The sequence below is a fragment of the Dipteris shenzhenensis genome, chromosome 22, assembly GCF_047967505.1.
Source record: "Dipteris shenzhenensis isolate YYH24624 ecotype China chromosome 22, Dip_SZ_1.0, whole genome shotgun sequence".
In the NCBI taxonomy this organism is placed as follows: Eukaryota; Viridiplantae; Streptophyta; class Polypodiopsida; order Gleicheniales; family Dipteridaceae; genus Dipteris; species Dipteris shenzhenensis.
This window is the reverse complement of record NC_141617.1, coordinates 38,763,773-38,784,573: the sequence shown is the minus strand read 5'-3', so window position 1 is coordinate 38,784,573 and position 20,801 is coordinate 38,763,773. Positions and strand designations below refer to the sequence as shown.

Below are 20,801 nucleotides of genomic sequence, written 5' to 3'. Positions count from 1 at the left end.
GGTTCTCTGTTTTATAAGTCAATCTAGAATTGGCAAGGACGACACCTTTACGATCAACGTCTTTTTGCTGAAGACAAGTTGAGGATCTACTTGGTTTCATTCCAAAATATTCATTTTACCCTAAGGAGAAGAAAGAAAAAGAATTGGGTGAAACATTCACTTGCATGAAACGTGGAGATTAAGAAACAAGATAAGGTTGACAGTTATATAAAGGTTCAAATTTGGATGAGCAACTCAGCGGTTGACCAAATTGGCTATGTGGGGCCTAATACTTGAGTTCACATTGAATATCAGGATTTCATAATAAACTTACTTTAACGAGAGAGTTCCCGCTTAAAAAGAGAGGTTTCCTCCAAAATTCAGCTCAGCAACCTTGTTCTTCCCCCCCCCCCCCCCCCCCAAAAAAAGGGAACTTCAAAATATGTACCAGCACCTATTTCCTTGGCATTCCTTGATTAAGTGTGAAAGTTCTCACTCAATAAGAAGGCTGCCTTAAATGACCTCCAGTACCATATGGACAAGCAAATGCTTATCTATTGCACACTTAATATATCCATGACATAAAACTGAACATATGCCTAGCCTCTATTTGCAAGAATGTGCACCATCCTTCAGTGAGATGAATTATAAAACGAACTTCTTTTCAATATTAAAAGTAGTCTCGTAGGGATCAAGCATTCCTCATGAGGGTTGTACCTAAGAAGCAAATTGATGAAACCTACATGCTAATTTCTCAAGTGTCCACAAGAAATATATCATCTTTATTTGTCAGTAGGTCTAAACTTGGCACATATCCTTCTTCCTCCAATAGCGTGTGTAACCTCCTCATGGTTGCATAAAGTTCAACATTTTGAGGGTGTCTTTTGTCTGCTACAATGAAATTGTGCACATAGTTGTCAAACACAAGAAAGGCTTCCCCTGGCTTTTTCCATGCATTTGCACATTTTCTAAGCTGTTTTAATCTGTTAACATCCTCCCACATGCCAGCTACAGCATAGATGTCTGACATAAGCACATAACCAGCACTGTATCTACAGTCCATATTAAAGATACAATCAGAGTATCGGTTCCCCAAGTCCAGATTCCCATATGTTTTACAATGACTAAGAATCGACATGCAAGCCACGAAGGAAGGTTGGTGTGGCATAGTTTGGATTAAGTCATCTGCCTCAATTAACCATCCTGAACGACCAAGAATGTCAATCATACAGCTGTAATGGTCAAGTGTTGGTGTAATGCAGTATTCATTTCTCATAGACTCAAAGTGACCACATCCCTCCTCTACTAGGCCTGCACGACTACATGCAGAAAGAAGACTAAGAAAAGCCACATCATTTGGCCTTAAGCCTTGCTGTCGCATGCCTTGAAAGTACTGCAGGGCTGACTTATAATCACTATGCTGGGCATATCCTGCAATCATTGCACTCCATGTCACTACATCTTGATTGGGCAAGTGGTGAAAGACTTTACATGCATCATGGAGGCTTCCGCATTTGGCATACAGATTGATGAGACTATTCCCAACTAATACATCAGATTGAAAACCAAGCTCAAGAATTAAGGTATGAATCACCTTGCCATGATGTAGGCCTGGACATGCTTTCAAGACGCAAACAAATGTCACATGGTCTGGTGCCACACCCTCCCGTTGCATTGCTTGAAAAAGTTGGAAAGCCTCCTCACAATGCTCATGCTGGGCATATGCTCCAATCATCGCACTCCATACGAGAACTTCTTGCTTTGACAAACTAATAAACATCCTGTTCGCAGCCAAGAGGTTCCCACACTTAGCATACATATCAATGAGTGCACTCCCAACATGCACATCTGTATCCCAACCCTTTTCAATTATGTACAAATGAACCAGGTGACCCCGATTAAGGTCTCCAATGCTGGAACATGCTTTGAGGATGCTAAGGAATGAGGACTCAGTCAGTTCAAGGCCCTGTTGTTGCATTTTCCAAAAAATTCTGAGGGCATCGTCGTGAAGCCCATGATTAGCACACCCTGAAATCATCCCATTCCATGTCACCGTTGTTGGCCCTATGCCCCCCTGCTGCATTTGTTGTAGAAGCCAGAAGGACTCTTGACAATAACCTTGCCAGGCATACCCTGCAATCATTGCACTCCATGTCACCACTTCTTGCTTTGGTAGCTTTCTGAACACTGCCCATGCATCTTCTGGGTTCCCACCTTTCATGTACATGTCAAGCAAAGCAGTTCCAACAAAAACATCAGACTCGTAGCCACTTTCAACAATGTGGGCATGTATAAGTCTTCCCTCCCTTAGGAATGCTACTCTGGAACATGCTTTCAAAACACATACAAAAGTGACCTGATTAGGTCTCATGTCCTGACATTTCAATTGCTGGAAAAGCTGGAAAACATCTTCACATTGCCCATGGTGTGCATGGGCTGCAATAATTGCATTCCACGACACCAAATCTCTCTCTGGCATTATGTGAAAAACCCCGATTGCAATATTGAGATTCCCACACTTGGCATACATGTCAATAAGGGTGTTGCCAATGAATACATCGGACTCAAAACCACACTCAATAATCTGGGTATGAATCATTTTTCCACGGTCCAAGGCTGACATGCTCGAACACGCTTTCAGGATGCTCACAAAAGTAAATGTGTCTGGTTTCACCCCCTCTACTTGCATTTGCTGGAAACTTTGAACAGCTGTATCACCATGTCCATGCTGGGCATATCCAGAAATCATTGAGTTCCATGTGAGATTGTTATGCTGCAAACCCTCCTTTTGCATTTGAAAAAAGATCTTAGAAGCCTCCTCACAATGACCATGTCGTGCAAATCCTGCAATAACAGCATTCCATGTTACAAGATTAGGTTCCCAGCCCTCTTGCCTCATTTGCTCAAAAAGTCCAAAAGCCTCTTGCGTGTGCCCATGCTGGACATAACCTGCAATCATTGCATTCCACGATGCAGAATCTCGATCTCGCATCTTGACAAAAACCTCATATGCATCCTCCAGGCTCCCACACTTGGCATACATGTTGATGAGAGTGTTCTTGACAAACAAATTTGACTCAAAGCCATTTTCAACAACCTGTGTATAAATCAGTCTTCCCTGTGATAGTGTTGCTGTACTGGCACATGCTTTCAGAACTGCAACAAAACTGTGTCCATCTGGTTTCACACAGGCCTCTTGCATTTGATGATACAGTTTAATAGCTTGTTGACCTTGTCCACAACTAGCGTGTGCTAAAATAATCTCAGTCCACGAGAAAACATTCGGTTCAGGCAGATTTTGAAACACTTGGCTTGCTTCTGACAAGCATCTACACAATGCAAACATGCGGATCACATGACTTGCCAAGAAAGCACTTGAATGTAATCCACTTTCAAGAATAAAACGGTGCACTTCCCTCCCGGACACCAGGTCTCTTTTCTTTATGCAATTTTGCAAAACACAATACAAGACATTCGTCGGAACAGGAATTCTTCTTTGGAACATACTAGCCACAGCCAGAATTGCCTCATCAAGCCGTCCCTCATGACAAAGCTTTTTGAGGGCTTCAAAACGTTCAAACAATTCTGAACCATCATGTCTTTGAATACCCTGCAAGAGAAGACAGAATTGACCTTGCTTGAGCAAACCAATATCTTCAGAATACATGCTGTAAAAAAACTTTGCAAAAGTACCAAAAGATGCCACAAAATGTAGCCGATTCATAAGTGTTGCAGCCTGCTGTTCAAGTAATAAAAGCCTTGTCTGAAATAGGCAACTCCCATAACTGCTAGCCCCCCCTCCCTGCCTCTCTCCCCCCTTCCATCCCTTCACCCTGAGACAGCTCCACCCTCTCCTCTGCTGCACTTCCCTCTCGCTGACTGCATACTGCCTTGTCCCCCTCCCCGCCACTTGCAGCCATTCGCCATCATGCAGTTTCAGCCAGCTACCTTTGCCTCCTTCTTGCCCCCATGCCTCTCCTGCTTGTGGTCTGCTGAGAGCTTCTGCCCCTCCTCTTAGGTTTCCCTCCCATGCTCACCTCCGCCTCCTTCCTAACGGTCATTTCCTAGCATCTAGCCTTGAAAGATTGCATTCTTTAATCCTTCCCCGTAAACATGGGGCCTTTTCAGATTTAGTCTAGAGTCATATTGAGGGCCTTGAGTCCATACACTATGTATTTTTCTGTTAATAATTGTCTTTCCATTTTTTATGTATGCATATTTCCCTCTTCTTTTGCGTTCCTAATCATCTCAAGCTCCTTGAGCTTGCGGAAGTATTGACTCCTGGTGAGGTCCTCATTGATCCATATAGTGCACTTTCAGCTGTTTTGTGGACTTCAAGAAAGCCTTTGACACAGTGCCTCATAATAAACTGTGAGAAAAAATAAAAACGCTGCAAAAAGTAGTAGTGGAGGTGGCAAGGCCATTTGTAGATGGGTCAAGCTCCAAGAAAAAGATAATCATAAGTATCGACATAGGGGTCGAGCACAGGGAAAAATACCGTGGGAATGCTACCAGTCTCCAAACAATCCTTGTACAGCCAGCTAAACAACTGAGCGCCTATATAAAGGAAGTTTTAGGGCACTGCAGCAAGGTCCTCGACCTAGCACACCAATTAGCTAGACACATACTCGCAGCTTAGCAAGTTTTATATGAATCTTTTTCTCATAATTTTTGGATGTAAAAGCTACTATCTATTTGATAATGGTGTCTAGTCCCATAGATCCTGACGGGTCTCATGCAGACTTTAATACAATCACATCATCTCTGTGTGTGTGTGTGTGTGTGTGTATGGGGATTACCCTTCCGGACGCAGAAGGCTGCCATGGTTGGCATTGTCTTCCTCTATGACACTCTCAACAGGAGGTGACCAGAGATGCTGGTATGCACGCACAGAGAGATGGTTTGAGAGGTTGGGACTCCACATGGACAGACTCCCTCCCTTCCAGTACAATTTGATGCTCCTTTCTCCCCCCTCATGTCACACGATGTCAACCAGGTGATCCGTGAGAATCTCTTACAGCTACACACATTCCGGACCTAGTTGGCACCGAGCGAACTCCCAGTGAAGCTTAGCTCCTACAGAGATCACTGCTTACATAACACAGATGAGGGTTTCATTGATCCACCAGGGTACACGTGGATCCACTCACCCCACTCATTGAGGATCTCTATTGGGCAATTCCGAGTCTCTTCACATAGACTTCGTATAGAGAGCGATAGGGCAAAGCGTCTCTATAGGGAGAGGCGCTTATGTACATTATGCGATATGCAGGAGGTTGAGACAAAAAGGAGCACTTCATCTTCAAGTGTCCCATCTATTATGAGATCCGCGGGCGTTTCTACTATCTCTTTAGAGATAGTTATGGGGCCCTGTCCCAATTCCTCTCCTATCCAGATCAGAGATGCTTGGTAGGCTTCATTCATGAGTTAGTTAGTTAGGCACCGCGAGAGGATACTTCGATCACGGAGACAGGAGCAGAGTTCTTCCTTGGCAGACCCCTCCCAGAGCTCTATCACGGAGTTCTTTCAGCCAGATCTCCTGGAACCCCCCGAGACGAGATCTCGACATGATCATGACTCAGAGCCAGTGACTCGACAGCTCAGATAGAGGGTAGACGCACAAATTACACTCGGGGATATCACCTCCATGTTCACCATCGGAGGCCCGTCCGACACGGGTTATTGTAGCCCTTGTTAGGCGTAGAGCTATGACCAGGAGATGTCACAGGACCGCACCCTCGAGTGGCCGATAGCACTCTATCGCCGATTTCCTGCCTCCAGTGCCTCATCCACCTATGATGTCCTAATGAGGATGATCATGATGATGTGATTGATTTGTAGTTGATCATCGACATGACTATGTTGTACTTAGTACTTAGAACTATCATTCTGCATTATTTTTACATTATGCATTGGTGTGGATGCTCTTTTAGTAGCTCCACCCTCACAGCTTGATTGTACCAGGGTTTCACAGTCTCATAGACCCATTGGTCTTTCGAAGACTTTAATAAACTTACTTACTTTCTCTGCCCCTTGCTCAGGCCTTCTCTCTCTCTCTCTCTCTCTCTCTCTCTCTCTCTCTCTCTGCCCGTTGCTCAGGTCTTCTCTCTCTCTCTCTCTCTCTCTCTCTCTCCCTCTCTCTCTCTCTCTCTCTCTCTCTCTCTCTCTCTCTCTCTAGATCATATCTTCACACTCAGGGCTTTGATTGAGGAGGCGAAGTCACGTAAGCAACGGCTCTATTGTTGCTTCGTGGACTTCAGAAAGGCATTTGACACTGTGCCACGTTCAGACTCTTCCAGCGACTTCGTGACTTGGGATTCAATGGGGAGATTCAATGGGCGATCATGGCCTTGTATGAGAGAGTCACAGGTAGAGTCAGGACACGGGCGGGGCTGTCGGGGGAAGTACGCAGTACGATAGGGGTGAAGCAGGGGTGTCCTTTGTCTCCGACACTCTTTGGTCTCTATATCGATGAGTTAGAGATGTACATACAAACGATGGGTGGTACAGGTTCTTTACTGGCAGGATCCACGGTACCGATTCTCCTCTATGCAGATGACGTGGTTCTTATTTCTTCCTCCCAGCAGGGTTTACAGGCACATCTCCATGCACTCCACAGCTTTTGTCAGGACAGAGGGTTGTTTGTAAACCTTGGGAAGACCAAAGTCATGGTCTTCAACACGTCATACCAGGTTTATAGGAGAGGCGAGTTCTCTTTCACATTTGATGGGCAGGAGGTGGAGCTAGTCAGGGAGTATACATATTTGGGTGCCACATTTAGAGGTCCAGTCTTCACCATGACGCATGCAGCACGAGATAGGATCAGTAGAGGGTATGCCGCCTTGGCTCTTCTCGAGAGGCAGTGTGCGCAGTCACATTTTCAGCATCCCGACACGAAGTCCTTACTTTTCGATACGCTAGTGAGACCTGCAGTCATGTATGCTAGCCCCTTTTGGGCAGGAGATCTCAGTGTTGCAGATTGGAGACGAGTAGAGAGGTTACAGATCATCATGTTCTCCAGATTGATCACAGCGAAGCCCACGGTACCGCATCAGATTACGTTCGCAGAGTTCGGAGCTACACCCCTAGCGCTAGATGCAGCATTTCAGTCAGTTACATACTTGCATAGGATCAGGGCGCTCGGAGACTCAGCAGCAGGCAGAGCACGATTACCGTGGCTAGCACTGACATCCTCGCGGATGTTAGCGGAGAGAGGTCATACTTTTTGTTGGTACCACACACTCTCCACATGGCTCACCTCGCTGGGCTTGGATATGGATAGGCTGCCACCATTTCGATACAGCATAGATGCCCCTCGCCTCCCTCTCACTCGACATGAGCTCAGCCAGGTTATCAGGGCAGATTTGTTGCAGCTACACACGTTTCGCACTTGGGTTCATCCCACGGAGCTTCCTACGAAGATGGCCACATATCGTGACCATTTTCTCAGGATTTCAGAGGATGGCTTCATCATATCCCCACGATATATCGGCGTTCATGTGTCGCACTCACTCAGGATTGCCTTGGGCCAGCTCAGGGTATCTTCCCACAGATTAGACGTTGAGGCCGGCAGGATGCGTCGTACAGCTACCGGACATAGACCCAGGCGAGAGACTAGGATATGCCCTTGTTGCACTATGGGGGAGGTGGAGACTGAGGAGCACTTTGTTTGCAGATGCCCTTTATATTATGAGATCCGTGGCAGATTTCACTGTTTATTTGAGCACGGATTTGGACCTCTCTCTCGGATTATGGAGTATGAGGATCAGTATTGCTTAGCGTTGTTCATCAGGGAGATCACCAGATACAGAGAGAGATTCCTCAGAGAGCACCGTCGCATCCCTGCCAGAGACCTGGTTATTCATGAGGAGCAGGACGAGGCGCAGGACCATGAGCACAGAGATAGCCCATCTTGCCAGAGAGCACCGATGGTTCCACCCCGAGGATGTACATATGACATGATCCGGCAGCACCGCAGGATGATCTTACACAAAGGCCGTACCCGTCGCTTTATTTCTAGACGACGGAAGATGATGGCAGATTTTCGGAGGAGATTGCTCCATGGAGACTTGGCACCGCCAGCAGCCCATTTGACACTTGCCCAGATCTTCACACTCATGGCAGGAGGCATGGTCGATGGCCATGACTTCCATCATTTCTTTGGATCACAGACCCCTTAGGGAAGACGATGTTCCTCATATTTCATATTTTACATTTTGTATCTAGGCATTTTTGGTACTCTATTTCATTTCATTTTGTATCTAGGATTTTTGTAGCCATTTTTGGCATCTTAGCGGTATTATGATGAGGCCACCTAGTTGGCGCATCGTTGATGATGTATTTTCCTTTCGGATGATTTTGTGTCCCATAGGCCATGTATGGCCTTCCGTGGACCTTTAATAAAATTTCTTTCTTTCTTTCTTTCTCTCTCTGCCCGTTGCTCAGGCCTTCTCTTAGCCCTCAGCCCCCGCTAGGTGCTTCTCTCAGCCGTCAGGCCATCGTCGTTGAACTCATCGCCCAGGCCATCATTCAAGCTAGGTTTGCTTCAGCCGCCACTCGTTAGGTTTGTTCAGGCCATCACTCAGGCTCTCGTACTGTCGCCCACGTTAGCTCCAACATCTCGTCGTTCCCACAACCCTTCAAGGTCTGAGCTCGGCAGCAGCAGCTTCCTTCCCCACTCTTTTCTCAACCCCGAGCTCGGCTCAAAACCCAGCCCAAGCTCGGGGGTTAGTTCAGCCAGGGGGTTATCTTAGAAATGGCCAGCATGGGACAGCCAACTTCCACTTCAAAATCCCCCCTCCCAGCCTCTCCAACCACTAGGTTTCTCTACTCCATAGTTGCAAATAGTCCCATGAAACCCAGGAAGCTTGTGAGCACAACAGTACCACAGGAACAAATCTACTGTCTAAGGCAGGAAATTCGGGAGCTCAGACTTCACCTTGCAGTTCTGGAGAAGAAGGTTCACAACTTGGAGAGAAACGGAAAACAGGAAATTATCCAGGAAGTGTTACACAGATGTACTTCATCTCCACCAACACCTCAATTGGTATCCACAGTAAAGGATATGATCACTACTAAGGTAAGTTCCATCAAGCAGGAGATGACTGCAAATGTTAGCAGTGAAGTCAATAACGCAGACCTATACATGGAGGTCAAAGAGCAGAAAAGTAAAGTACATAATAAGAAAATACTACGCATTGGAGAGCTAGCAGAAGATTGTTAGAAATATAGAGGTCACCTCCCCGTCTGTGAGCCCCCATATGAGGAGAGCATTGGGGGGGTGAACCTAGGGTTAGTGAGACTGCCACGTGGGCAGCATCATGGCTGCCATGTGGGCAAGGATCAGACAAGGAAAAGAGAAATACTGGAGCCATCTGGGAGTGTGGATCAACGCAATGTATGAGGCGACTGGTAGAGGAAAGACCAGGAGCAAACCGGTGGCTGACTGGAGCTCCAGAGGAAGGCGACAGAAGCTGCAACATATGGGGCACTTGTTCTGAGCAGATGGCGGGTATATCAGGCCCTGGATCTGGCCTGGCAGGAAGCGAATCAGCAGCAGCACAAGGCAGAGTTATCACAAAGGCACCTACATGGCGGGGATAGGGGGCAGGCTGATGGCATGCGACAGGCCCAGGTACAGCAGCACCAGGGTCGGCCAGATAGGAGGGCTGGTTAGAGCCAGCCAACCAGGCCGTAGACCTAGGGGCTAGGCCCCTGCATGGAACTGAGGGCCAAAGGCCCGGTTTTGAGTGCCCCACAAAGTCGGTGGGGGGCAGAGTAAAAGTCAGCCAGAGGGGTCAGTACAAACCCTCTACTGCCAGCCATTTTGGGGGGCATCCCAGCACTATAAAGGCAGAGGCTATTGGCCTCATTTTGGCATCCAGCAGTGCAGCCTTCACTGAGCAGAAAGGAGCAGCACGAGACGTTTTCTTGGGCCTACATCCAGGGGGTGAAGGAGAGTCACAGGGGCTGCAGACTTAGCTTATCATTGGCTGAAGCCTAGGCTGTCTTCCCAGGCAGTAAGGTGCTGAGATCTGGACAGAGAGTCTACATAAGCTCGAGGTGGAGAACGCGGGCTCGAAAATCTAAATGTGCTAGGCATATAGGAGGAGAACCTTTTGGTATTGTATCTTGTCAAGTGGACGGACGGAAATACAAAGTGTTGCTTCTATATTTGTCTCTGAACACAGTCTATTTGCTACACATACACATGAATGTTGTGAAGCACATACACTTGATGAAGCACATATACCTTTGTAAGACTAAAATAAGTCCAATCATACAAATTTAGATTTTTTTGTTGTTCTAAAGATCCAAAATAAACACAGAAAATAAAAGAGAAAATGAAAGAGAAGAAAAAAGAGGTAAACAAAAACTTTTATGAAAAACAAAAGGAACACATACTTAGCAAGCAAAGCAACACTTATGTCGTCATCAGTGCCCAAGCATAAGCAGCTATACTAGGTTTCTAAAGACCCGCGGCGTCTCTTGGGCAAACCTAGTGCTTACTGAAATACGTCAAATCAACAAAAGAGAAAGAAAACAAGAAATAAAGAAGAAAGGAAGCAGGTGACCAAGCAAAAATAAACAAGCAAGTCAAGAAACAAAATCTTCTTTGAAAACTGGAATATCACTCTCTCTCTCTCTCTCTTATTAAAAACGTAAAAAGCTAAATGGCCCTTTACACTTATGTATCCTTTCCTACAAAAATGCAAAAATACATTTCTAACTTCGAAAGCACAAGCATACTCAAACAAACTCTCTTTTGAAACTAAAAGAAAAACGGGCTATTCAGCTCCCTGCTTTTTGTTTTCAGCTTAAGTTCAATCATTCTAAACATACCTAAGGCCGATACGTAAAGTGATCAAATTACTACATTGAGTGATAAAAGACTCCTTAGTTGTACAAAGGTGGGAAAATCTATGGAATTGGGAAGAAATGACTCCATACTTTGCCAAATCAGAAATGTTTGAGTCAATGTGAGGCATTTTTATAATGTGTAAACCACTATATTCAAGTTGTTCACGTTTATCGTATATATCAACCTCTAATCCTATGGTAGATTGAGAAAGTCTAAGATCTAAGAAAACACAAGAATCCCCTCTTGAAGTGCAATTCAGTTCACAAGAGTCACAAGGATAGATTCCTTCTCCAAAAGCACTAGCGTCTTTGTACATAAAGTCTTGAAAGTTAGGAACATCTGGTACAAATAAATCATCTATAAAACGCCTAACTTGCCTAAGCTTATGTAAAATGATAGGGCAGGTATTGATAGAAATAAGACGTTGCATAAACTCAAATTCATAAGTGAAAAGATAAAAGTTTGCTAAAAAGACGGCACAATTAGTGCCCATGGGGATTCCTATAATTTGTTGAAACAAAGAATCACCTATTGTGATGTAAAGATTATCTAAAAGAAAATCTATCCAAGAGCAAACATCTTCCACACTTACTACCTTTGTGCATCTTTTCTTTTTAGAACCTATATCATGATCTTTGTTTTTTAGCCACAAAAAGTCAAAGCATAAGGCTGTTTTCTCAACTTTTAGCACTTTGCATCTATCTTTGTCAAATCTCAACTTGAAAACTTCAGCCACTAGCTTTTTTATTCTAAACTTCAGGTCTTCCAGCTCGATCTTTGTGTAAAGAGTGGTAAAATCATAGGTTTGGAGGAGAATAGGAGACTCTTTTTCCTGAATGCTTCGAGAGGAATTAAAAAATTTTACAACAGGAATCACTCCTACAGAGTCATTTAAAATCCAGCTTGAGTGCGAGGGGACATCTACCTCTTTAATAAGTCCCTCCAAAGTTCATAGACACTAGGCAACATGGCTTTGAAGCAGTAGCTTAGCCATTTAGAGACATCCGTTAAAGTAGTCTCACAAGCAGCTGCAATAAATCTTGGCTTTTTTGGAGTTTTGTGAAACTTCCAAGCAGCATAAAGAAAAGGTATACTTGGATTGCAAACAAACCCAAAAGACTTGCAAAAACTCTGATGTTTTGAGATCAAATACTTTTGAGAAACTAAGGCAAGGGCGTAAGTTTTGGCAGACGAGTTCACTTCTCTCAAAAGACATTCTAAGTAAAACTTTTTGCAAATAAAAACAAAGTTATTGGAACATTTATCCATATAAGAAATGACAAAATTCCTATGGAATTTTCGAAGAAGAGTTTCATCTTCTTTAGAAAGATGGTTACTTTGCTTTGAGCAATTAACCGAAGGGACTTCTTCTAGTTTCAAAGCAACTTTCTTTAAAATCTTCCCTTTCCATTCTGATAAGATATTCTGAAATCCTAAACATTCTTCTAATTACAAAACAAACTTTGAGATTCCCTTATCGATAGCTTTTAAAAGGCAAGACTCTTTAAAAGAGTACAATTGAAATTTCGTGCGATTCATGAAAAGGACTCTTAAGTTACTAGAAAGCAAAATTGAGGTATCAGCTGTAACTACATGTCCTAAATCAGCATCAATAAAGCTTTGGAATCTCTTACTTTTACAATAACAAGGTTCTCTAGGTATAGAAGATTTTGAATGCTCTGAAAGCCTTTTATCTATCTCTCCATAGTTGAAAGCCTTTTGTCCTAAAGTTTTTACATACTTCCAAGCTACTACTGGATGCTTCCAAATTCTTCTCACAAAATGAGGGAGAGAATCCATTACTTCAGGAGACTTCAAAATTGAGTTTAAGCCTATCTTGTCAAGTGAGGGAGTGTTAGAAATTCACTGTGCCCACCTGTGAACCCCCGATTTGAGGGGACAAGAGGCAGTGAGAGGTAGGAGGGCTGGGAAAGAAAGAGACCCAGGCTGACATCATAGGCAACCAGCACACGGGCTAATTGCTGCCTACAACAACAGAGACATAGGGGGCCTTGTGCCTCCCTTGGAGGCACCTACAGCTGCATGGACTGGCTGCACAGGGCACCCTGGTCGGATTTCCAGGGCCATCTGGTCGGCCACCAAACAGGGTACCGACCTTGCTGGTCGGTCAACCCAAAGGGCCTGGGCAGTGCCTATAAAAGGCCCACTCCTTCAGTCATTCCAGCATCCAGTGCAGGACAGAAAGCCTCCTTCCTAGGCTGTGCTGTGCACTCAGAGCTGGTTCAGTTTGTGAGAGAGAGTTCCATCAGTTTTCCTCAGCACTTCGCTGAGTTTTGTATTGCTCCCTTGGAGCCAGTTTCTGCCCACCATCCGGTGGATGAATATACTCTTTCTCTCTCTCCGTTTAAGTTATCTCTGAGTGAGTGTTTATTGCATCTGTGATCATCTATCTGAGTTGAGTGTGTGGAAGAGTGGGAGAGATCTTGGGTGGAGGTTTGAGTGATTCATTCCTTCCTATTCTCCAACATGGTATCAGAACCATAGGCTCTCAACTCTTCTTCATCAAAGCACTCTCTGAAGGAAGGAGTCCCTTGGCAGTAAGGCGATTCTGTTTTCAGCTCACGCTAGCACGGGAGGTCAGTACATCTTTTTTGCTTCATTTTTTTTTAGTTTGCTATTCACCGAGATGGATCAGCGTTCAAAAGCCTCTACACCCATTGCTCGCCCTTCCTCCTTCTCCAGTCATCTTCCTTCTTCATTTATTCCCAATTTTGGTGAAGCTGGAAAGCTTGATGGCACGAACTATCCAATTTGAAAAGTCAAGATCTGAAGCCATCTGTTGGCACGGAAGCTGTGGAAGATAGTGATTGGGAGCGAGGAATGCCGACCGCAAGAAGAAAATGAAGTGCTATTACTGTGAAAAGCTTGGCCACTCCGCCAAAGAATGCCGAAAGAAGAAAGCAGATCAGAAGCGGAAGAGAGAAGCCGAAGAGCCTAAGAATGATTCTGCCCATGTGACGACTGGACAGTTGTTTTTAATCAGTGAACATTGTTCAGCATATGCAATCAGTGAAGGTAAAGAGGGTTGGTATGTTGACAGCGGTGCTTCCAAGCACATGTCCAATAGAAGGACTTGGTTCAAAACCATGGAAAGTACACACCCGGATTCCAAAGTTTCTGTCGGGGATAGCCGGACGTGTCCTGTGAAGGGCATCGGTAGCATTCCTTTCGTTACAACCGCGGGTGAGGAGAAGGATATCTCTGGAGTACTTTATGTACCCAACCTTTGCAAGAATTTACTGTCTGTAAGTTAGATGGACAAAAACAACATGGCAGTTCTCTTTCAAGATGGCAAGGTCACCGTGACATCCAAAGCAAATGGACAGATGGTAGCTCAAGGAGTTGAAGAGAACGGACTATACCGCCTCAGTGCAATGTTGGTTCATGTAGACAACAGAAAGTCCAAACTTTGGCATGAGCGCTTCGGTCATGTCAGCTATGGAATCTTGGCTGAAATGTCAAAGTCGAAGATGGTGGATGGACTTTCACCAATTACAGGCAAGGATGATGTCTGTAAGGCTTGTCTAGAAGGCAAGCAGCACAAGGATAAGTTCCCACAAGAGGCCTCGTTTCGGGCCAGCAAACCACTTGAGTTGGTTCACGCCGACATTTGTGGCCCAATGTCTACAGCATCGTGGGCAAGATCCAGGTACTCACTTCTCTTTGTGGATGATTTCAGTAGAATGACCTAGGTATATTGTTTGGCTAAAAAGTCTCAGGCTTTCGAGAAGTTCAAGGACTGGAAGGCCAGAGTTGAAAAGGAGACAGGGGAGGATGTCAAGACGCTCCGCACAGACAGGGGGGGAGAATTCCACTCAAATGAGTTCAACACATTTTATCGCGAGCATGGGATCAAGCGACAACTCACCACAGCACATACTTCTCAGCAAAACGGGGTAGCCGAGAGGAAGCATAGAACCACCACAGAGACAAGGCTTGCTATGCTCCGAGGGAGGAATCTTTCTAAAGCCTATTGGAGTGAAGCTATCAATACAGCCGTACATATTCTCAACCAGACCAAGACGAAGGCCGTCAAGGACAAGACTCCATATGAGGCATTTTATGGTAAGAAGCCCTCTATCACTCATCTTCACATTTTTTGTTCTAACGCATGGGTGCATGTGCACAAGGAAGACAGGACCAAGCTTGATTCCCGAAGCAGAAAATGTATCTTTGTTGGGTAGAGTGAAGAATCCAAGGCCTATCGCCTCTTCGACCCAGTAAAGAAGCAGATCCTTATCAGTCGGGATGTTGTCTTCGAGGAAAAGGAACCTGAACCCCAGGACGAGCCTCAGATTGAGGAGGAGGAGATTGTTCAACCCCCGAACCCACCCCGCCCCAGGTTGACCATCCCAGAGGTGGCAAAATCAGAAGCTGATGTTCCACAAGATACTCAGGAAGAGCAGGATGTTCCAGAAGAAGTTCCAGTTCCTCCTTCCACAGAGAAGCAGAAAAGGTTGCCCCAATTGTACCTACGGACATTGGAAGAGTCTCGGGTCACCGAATTACCTGAGAGTAGCAGTTCCGGATTGCGTCGGTCCCAACATCTTCAAAAGGCCCCATCCGAATTTTGTGTTGGTGGCTCGGCTTGATGAGCCAAGGACCTTCGAGGAGGCGAAGGACAATCCAGAATGGCAGGCTGCCATGAAGGCAGAGATGGATGCTATCCTGAAGAACAATACCTAGGACTTAGTGGCCAGGCCCCCGCGACGGAAAGTCATCGGCACTAAGTGGGTATACAAACTTAAATACAAATCAGACGGCAGCTTGGATAAGTATAAAGCAAGGTTAGTAGTCAAAGGTTTTGCTCAAACTGAAGGCATGGATTTTGATGAAACTTTTGCTCCCATAGCCTGCATGGTTACTATCCGGACAGTGATTGCCCTTGCTGCCCAATTCCAGTGGCCTATTTTTCAAATGGATGTGAAGTCCGCATTCCTTAATGGAACCCAGGAGGAGGAGGTATACGTGGAGCAGCCACCGGGCTTTCAAGATCCAGGGTCCCCATTAAAGGTCTGCAGGTTGAAGAAGGCGTTATACGGGCTGAAACAGGCCCCCAGAGCTTGGTACCAAAGGATTGATGTATTCTTTCAGAAGATAGGGCTAAGTCGGAGTCCTTCTGAGGCAAACCTTTACTTGTTCATTGAAGAGGGATTGCGACTGGTACTCATCCTCTATGTTGATGATCTTATCTTGACAGGTGATCATGTCAAGAAGATTTCACAGGTCAAGGAGCTACTCATGTCTGAGTTTGAGATGACTAACCTTGGGTTATTACATTACTTCCTTGGGATTGAAGTAAAGCAGGCCAAAGATAGGATCTTCATTTCACAGGAGAAATATTGCACAGAACTTCTGAAGAGATTTCAGATGGAGGATTGCAGGACAGCATTAACTCCCATGGAGGTCGAGCTCAAGCTAAGTGTTCACGACACATCTCAGCCGATCGATACTCCCTTGTACCGACGATTGGTAGGAAGTTTGCTTTACCTTACCAAAACTCGACCTGATATTTGTTATGCAGTTGGGCTATTATGCTAGTTCTCTGCTTCTCCCACGAAGGGTCATTGGGATGCAGGTTTACGGGTGCTGAGGTATCTTAAGGGTACTTGCACCTATGGGATCACCTATACCAAAGGCATCGAGCTAGGCGGGTTTTGTGACAGTGATTGGGCGGGTGATGCTGGCACCAGAAGATCAACAACAGGGTATTGTTTCTTACTTGCATCTGGTGCCATCTCTTGGCTGAGTAAGAAGCAACCCACAGTAGCCCTTTCATCTACAGAGGCAGAGTACAGAGCCGCGTGTACAGCAGCTTGTGAGACACTGTGGTTGAGGTGGATTCTGGAGGACATGGACGTGTGTCAGGAGGATGCAACAGTGCTGATGTGCGACAATCAAAGTTGCATAGCCATTGCCAAGAATCCAGTGTACCATGCACGGACCAAGCACATCGAAGTTCATTACCACTTTGTTCAAGAGCTCATCATCGACGACGTGATCAAGCTTATCTACTGCCCGACCGCCGACAACTTGTCCGACCTCTTCACGAAGGCACTCCCTCGAGAATAGATGGAGCACCTCATCAAACGCATGGGGATTGGCCCACAGTTGTGACATTGAGGGGGAGTGTTAGAAATTCACTGTGCCCACCTGTGAGCCCCCGATTTGAGGGGACAAGGGGTAGTGAGAGGTAGGAGGGCTGGGAAAGAGAGAGACCCAGGCTGACATCATAGGCAACCAGCACACGGGCTGGTTGCTGCCTGCAACAGAGAAATAGGGGGCCTTGTGCCTCCCTTGGAGGCGCCTACAGCTGCATGGACTGGCTGCACAGGGCACCCTTTTATAGGGGCCTGTGGCAGGCCCAGTCAGCCCAACCAGGGCCACCGACCAGGGCCAACCCTGGTCGGATTTCCAGGGCCATCTGGTTGGCCACCAGACAGGTACCGACCCTGCTGGTCGGTCAACCCAAAGGGCCTGGGCAGTGCCTATAAAAGGCCCACTCCTTCAGTCATTCCAGCATCTAGTGCAGGACAGAAAGCCTCCTTCCTAGGCTGTGCTGTGCACTCAGAGCTGGTTCAGTTTGTGAGAGAGAGTTCCATCAGTTTTCCTCAGCACTTTGCTGAGTTTTGTATTGCTCCCTTGGAGCCAGTTTCTGCCCACCATCCGGTGGATGAATATACTCTTTCTCTCTCTCCGTTTAAGTTAACTCTGAGTGAGTGTTTATTGCATCTGTGATCATCTATCTGAGTTGAGTGTGTGGAAGAGTGGGAGAGATCTTGGGTGGAGGTTTGAGTGATTCATTCCCTCCTATTCTCCAACAGGAGAAGTAAAAATACAAATCAAGAGTTCCTTATTTAGATAAGACTTCTTTGCTTTGAAAGGAAGCTTTTATTTTTAAGAAGCGATACACATACACATGAATGTTGTGAAGCGCACACACTTGATGAAGCATTGATTCCATAGTGAAACACTTCCACGTGTAATTCCTCGGCTAACTATCAAACTTCCACTACTGGATACCCTCTGGTGGGATTCACTTTTCTAACAAAGATTGCCTTGGTGATGATGAGGGACACAATGAAGAGGAGAGAATCACATGCCTAAAGAAGGAGATAGCACAAGTTGAATGGGATGCAAATGACATTAGTTGTATCACACACACACTAAACAAGGAAAACAGCTACACGTTTATTTCAATGAGAGGGCAGGAAGAGTAAACTTTCTCCACTAGATGAATAACCTGAAGGATACACGGGTATGGATATCTAAGGAGCTCACTCCAGCTCAACTCAAACAAAGGAATATCGAACTTACTAAAGTCAAGGATGCATGCAAAGCTGGAAAGTGGGTGTTTTACAAATAGAGATTTCAAATCTAAACCTAAAGACCGCAGTCTTAAATTGATGTAATGAACGCCATTTTATGATAGGACTTGAACTTAGATGTGTGCTATCTATAATAAACTAGAGCTAAGATGCCATGTGCACTTCTCAACTCTTTGGTTTATCCAAATGTTGTGTAAGTCATTTTGACATTTTGCATTTTGTCCCATAGGCCCGTGAGGCCTCCTGCAAATGTTAATATAACTTTCTTTCTTTTCTTTTCTCTCTCTTTGATAACAGTGTCCCAAGCCATAGATCCTAGAGAGTCTCTAATTCAATCATCCATCCCTCTCTCTCTCTCTCTCTCTCTCTCTCTCTCTCTCTCTCTCTCTAAGGAGCTCACTCCAGCTCAACTCAAACAAAGAAATATCGAACTTACTAAAGTCAAGGATGCACGCAAAGCTGGAAAGTGGGTGTTTTACAGATACAGATATCTAAACCTAAAGGCCGCAATCTTAAATTGATGTAATGAACGCCATTTTATGATAGGACTCGAACTTAGATGTGTGCTGTCTATAAAAAACTAGAGCTGAGATGCCATGTGCACTTCTCAACTCTTTGGTTTATCCAAATGTTGTGTAAGTCATTTTGACATTTTGCATTTTGTCCCATAGGCCCGTGAGGCCTCCTGCGAATGTTAATATGACTTTCTTTCTTTGTTTTTCTCTCTCTATGATAACAGTGTCCCAAGCCATAGATCCTAGAGAGTCTCAAGCTGAGTTTCATTCAATCATCCATCTGTGTGTGTGTGTGTGTGTGTGTGTGTGTGTGTGTGTGTGTGTGTGTGTGTACATGCGTACATACGTATGTATGTATGTATGTATGTATGTATGCATTTGAGTTAGCTCTAGGACACAGCGGGATGCAGGAGGAGGAGATAGCTGACATGCGGGCAGCCTAGATCACTGAGAGAGGGACACAATGACCACCTACAGCACGGAGAGCGACTAGAGCACACTGGTTCGACCTATCACAACTTTCCTCAGAGGAGACTGCCAGAGACGAGGGATCACTCTAAACATAGCCCAACGGGTTCAAAGATCAAAGAGACCACGCCCTCCCCCGCCACCACAGCATGAGACAGCCCGATAGACGCAGATCCAAGACATTTTCACCACTCATAGACGAGCCACCACGGTGCCGTGCTTCGACTTCTGAGTCCCAGCTCTCAGCCTACCTCAGCTAGTCTCTGATTTATATTTATATCTGATTTCGCTCAAGCTATTGAGCTCTCTAGATTAGTTTAGCACTCAACAAGGGCCCTTTGCTCCAGCCCATTGAGGCTTGCATGAGATTTTCCTTTTTGGCGTACTTTGTACCTTGTCCCATAGGCCCGCGAGGCCTCCCATGGACGTTAATACATCTCTTGTCCCATAAGCCCGCGATGGATTGAATGATGGGGGTGTAACAGCTGCTGCTATACCAGAAGATGTACGTAAAATCAGGGATATAGTGAAGCAGAAAATGCTACAGAAGCTATGGCACACCCCCGGGACAAATGCAGTTTTACAAGCAGGAAATTAACTCAATGGACAGCTACGAGATGCAGAGATACCGGGCAAGACACATCAATATTTAAAAGGCATCTAATCTGTAAAATTAGAACCAGTTTACATGATCTAGAAGTGGAGAGAGGCAAGCCGGCAAGACCGGAATTAAGGATCTGCAAAATCTGCCCCACAGGGGAGGTAGAAAATGAGTGCATGTACTCCTAAAGGTAGAGCTTACACACACATCAGAGAATGTTATGGGGACAACAAAATAAACTTGAAACCTCTGCTGGAGCAGCCAGCAAAAAAAACCCAGAAGTTACATAAGGGATTGCTATTAGTTAATAGTGATCACCAGTCCCATAGATCCTGAAGGGTCTCACGCAGACTTGAATAGGATCATATCATATCATCTCTCTCTCTCTCTCTCTATATATATATATATATTTATATATATATATATAAGTTTGAGATAGCATGCTTAATGTGAGAGACACCTTGGGGGACAACCCTTGCAATGCTTTTGTAATTCGGCGACTGTCTATTTTTCTTGTAAAGCTTCCAAAATACTGTCCTGACCTTTTTGTCTTGCTTTTTTCACTAAAATGGCTTAGACAGATGCTACTGTGAGGCTAAAGGCTTGCACATGATGTAAACAAAGTGCATGCCTGCGAGTGCACACTTGGGTGAGTTAATGCTTCTGTCTCAGCATCAACAGATTTTCTAGTTCAAATGAAGGATTCCAATCCAAAGGAAATGTCACAAATCATAACCTTAGGAAGATTATTAAAGATATTAAACAAATCTCAGGTAAAGAAAGTCCCCACTCAATACACGTGTGAAAGTCAAATCTTACTCCAGCGATATTCCATTCACATTAAAGGGATCTCAATAAAAAACACAGTATTTGATGTCCAGCGTTGCATCTTCTCTGTATGCTAATGCATAGGGCATGCAAATCTCCTTACATAATGTCTCCAAGCTCTGTGCATGCTCTCATACTGCACCAATTGATCCAGTCTGGCACCTCATTTCTTTCAGGACAATACGCTTCATATCCTTGTT

General features: G+C 45.1%; 1 protein-coding gene across 2 annotated transcripts; it reads right to left on the bottom strand.

The window, feature by feature from the left end:
* Positions 1-691: 691 nt before the first annotated feature.
* On the bottom strand, positions 692-20,799 carry LOC147888088 (pentatricopeptide repeat-containing protein At1g08070, chloroplastic-like). 2 transcript variants are annotated; one of them, XM_087393918.1, is made up of 3 exons: positions 20,705-20,799; positions 1,574-3,589; positions 1,215-1,410 (listed from the first exon to the last, which is right to left on the bottom strand). In XM_087393918.1, the coding sequence occupies exons 1-3, from the start codon at positions 20,726-20,728 to the stop codon at positions 1,342-1,344; spliced, it is 2,109 nt and encodes a 702-aa protein (XP_087250044.1). In that variant the 5' UTR covers positions 20,729-20,799; the 3' UTR covers positions 1,215-1,341. The 2 variants fall into 2 exon arrangements, with proteins under 2 accessions (XP_087250043.1, XP_087250044.1); XM_087393917.1 differs by having other exon boundaries at positions 692-3,589.
* Between the last annotated feature and the right edge of the window lie 2 nt (positions 20,800-20,801).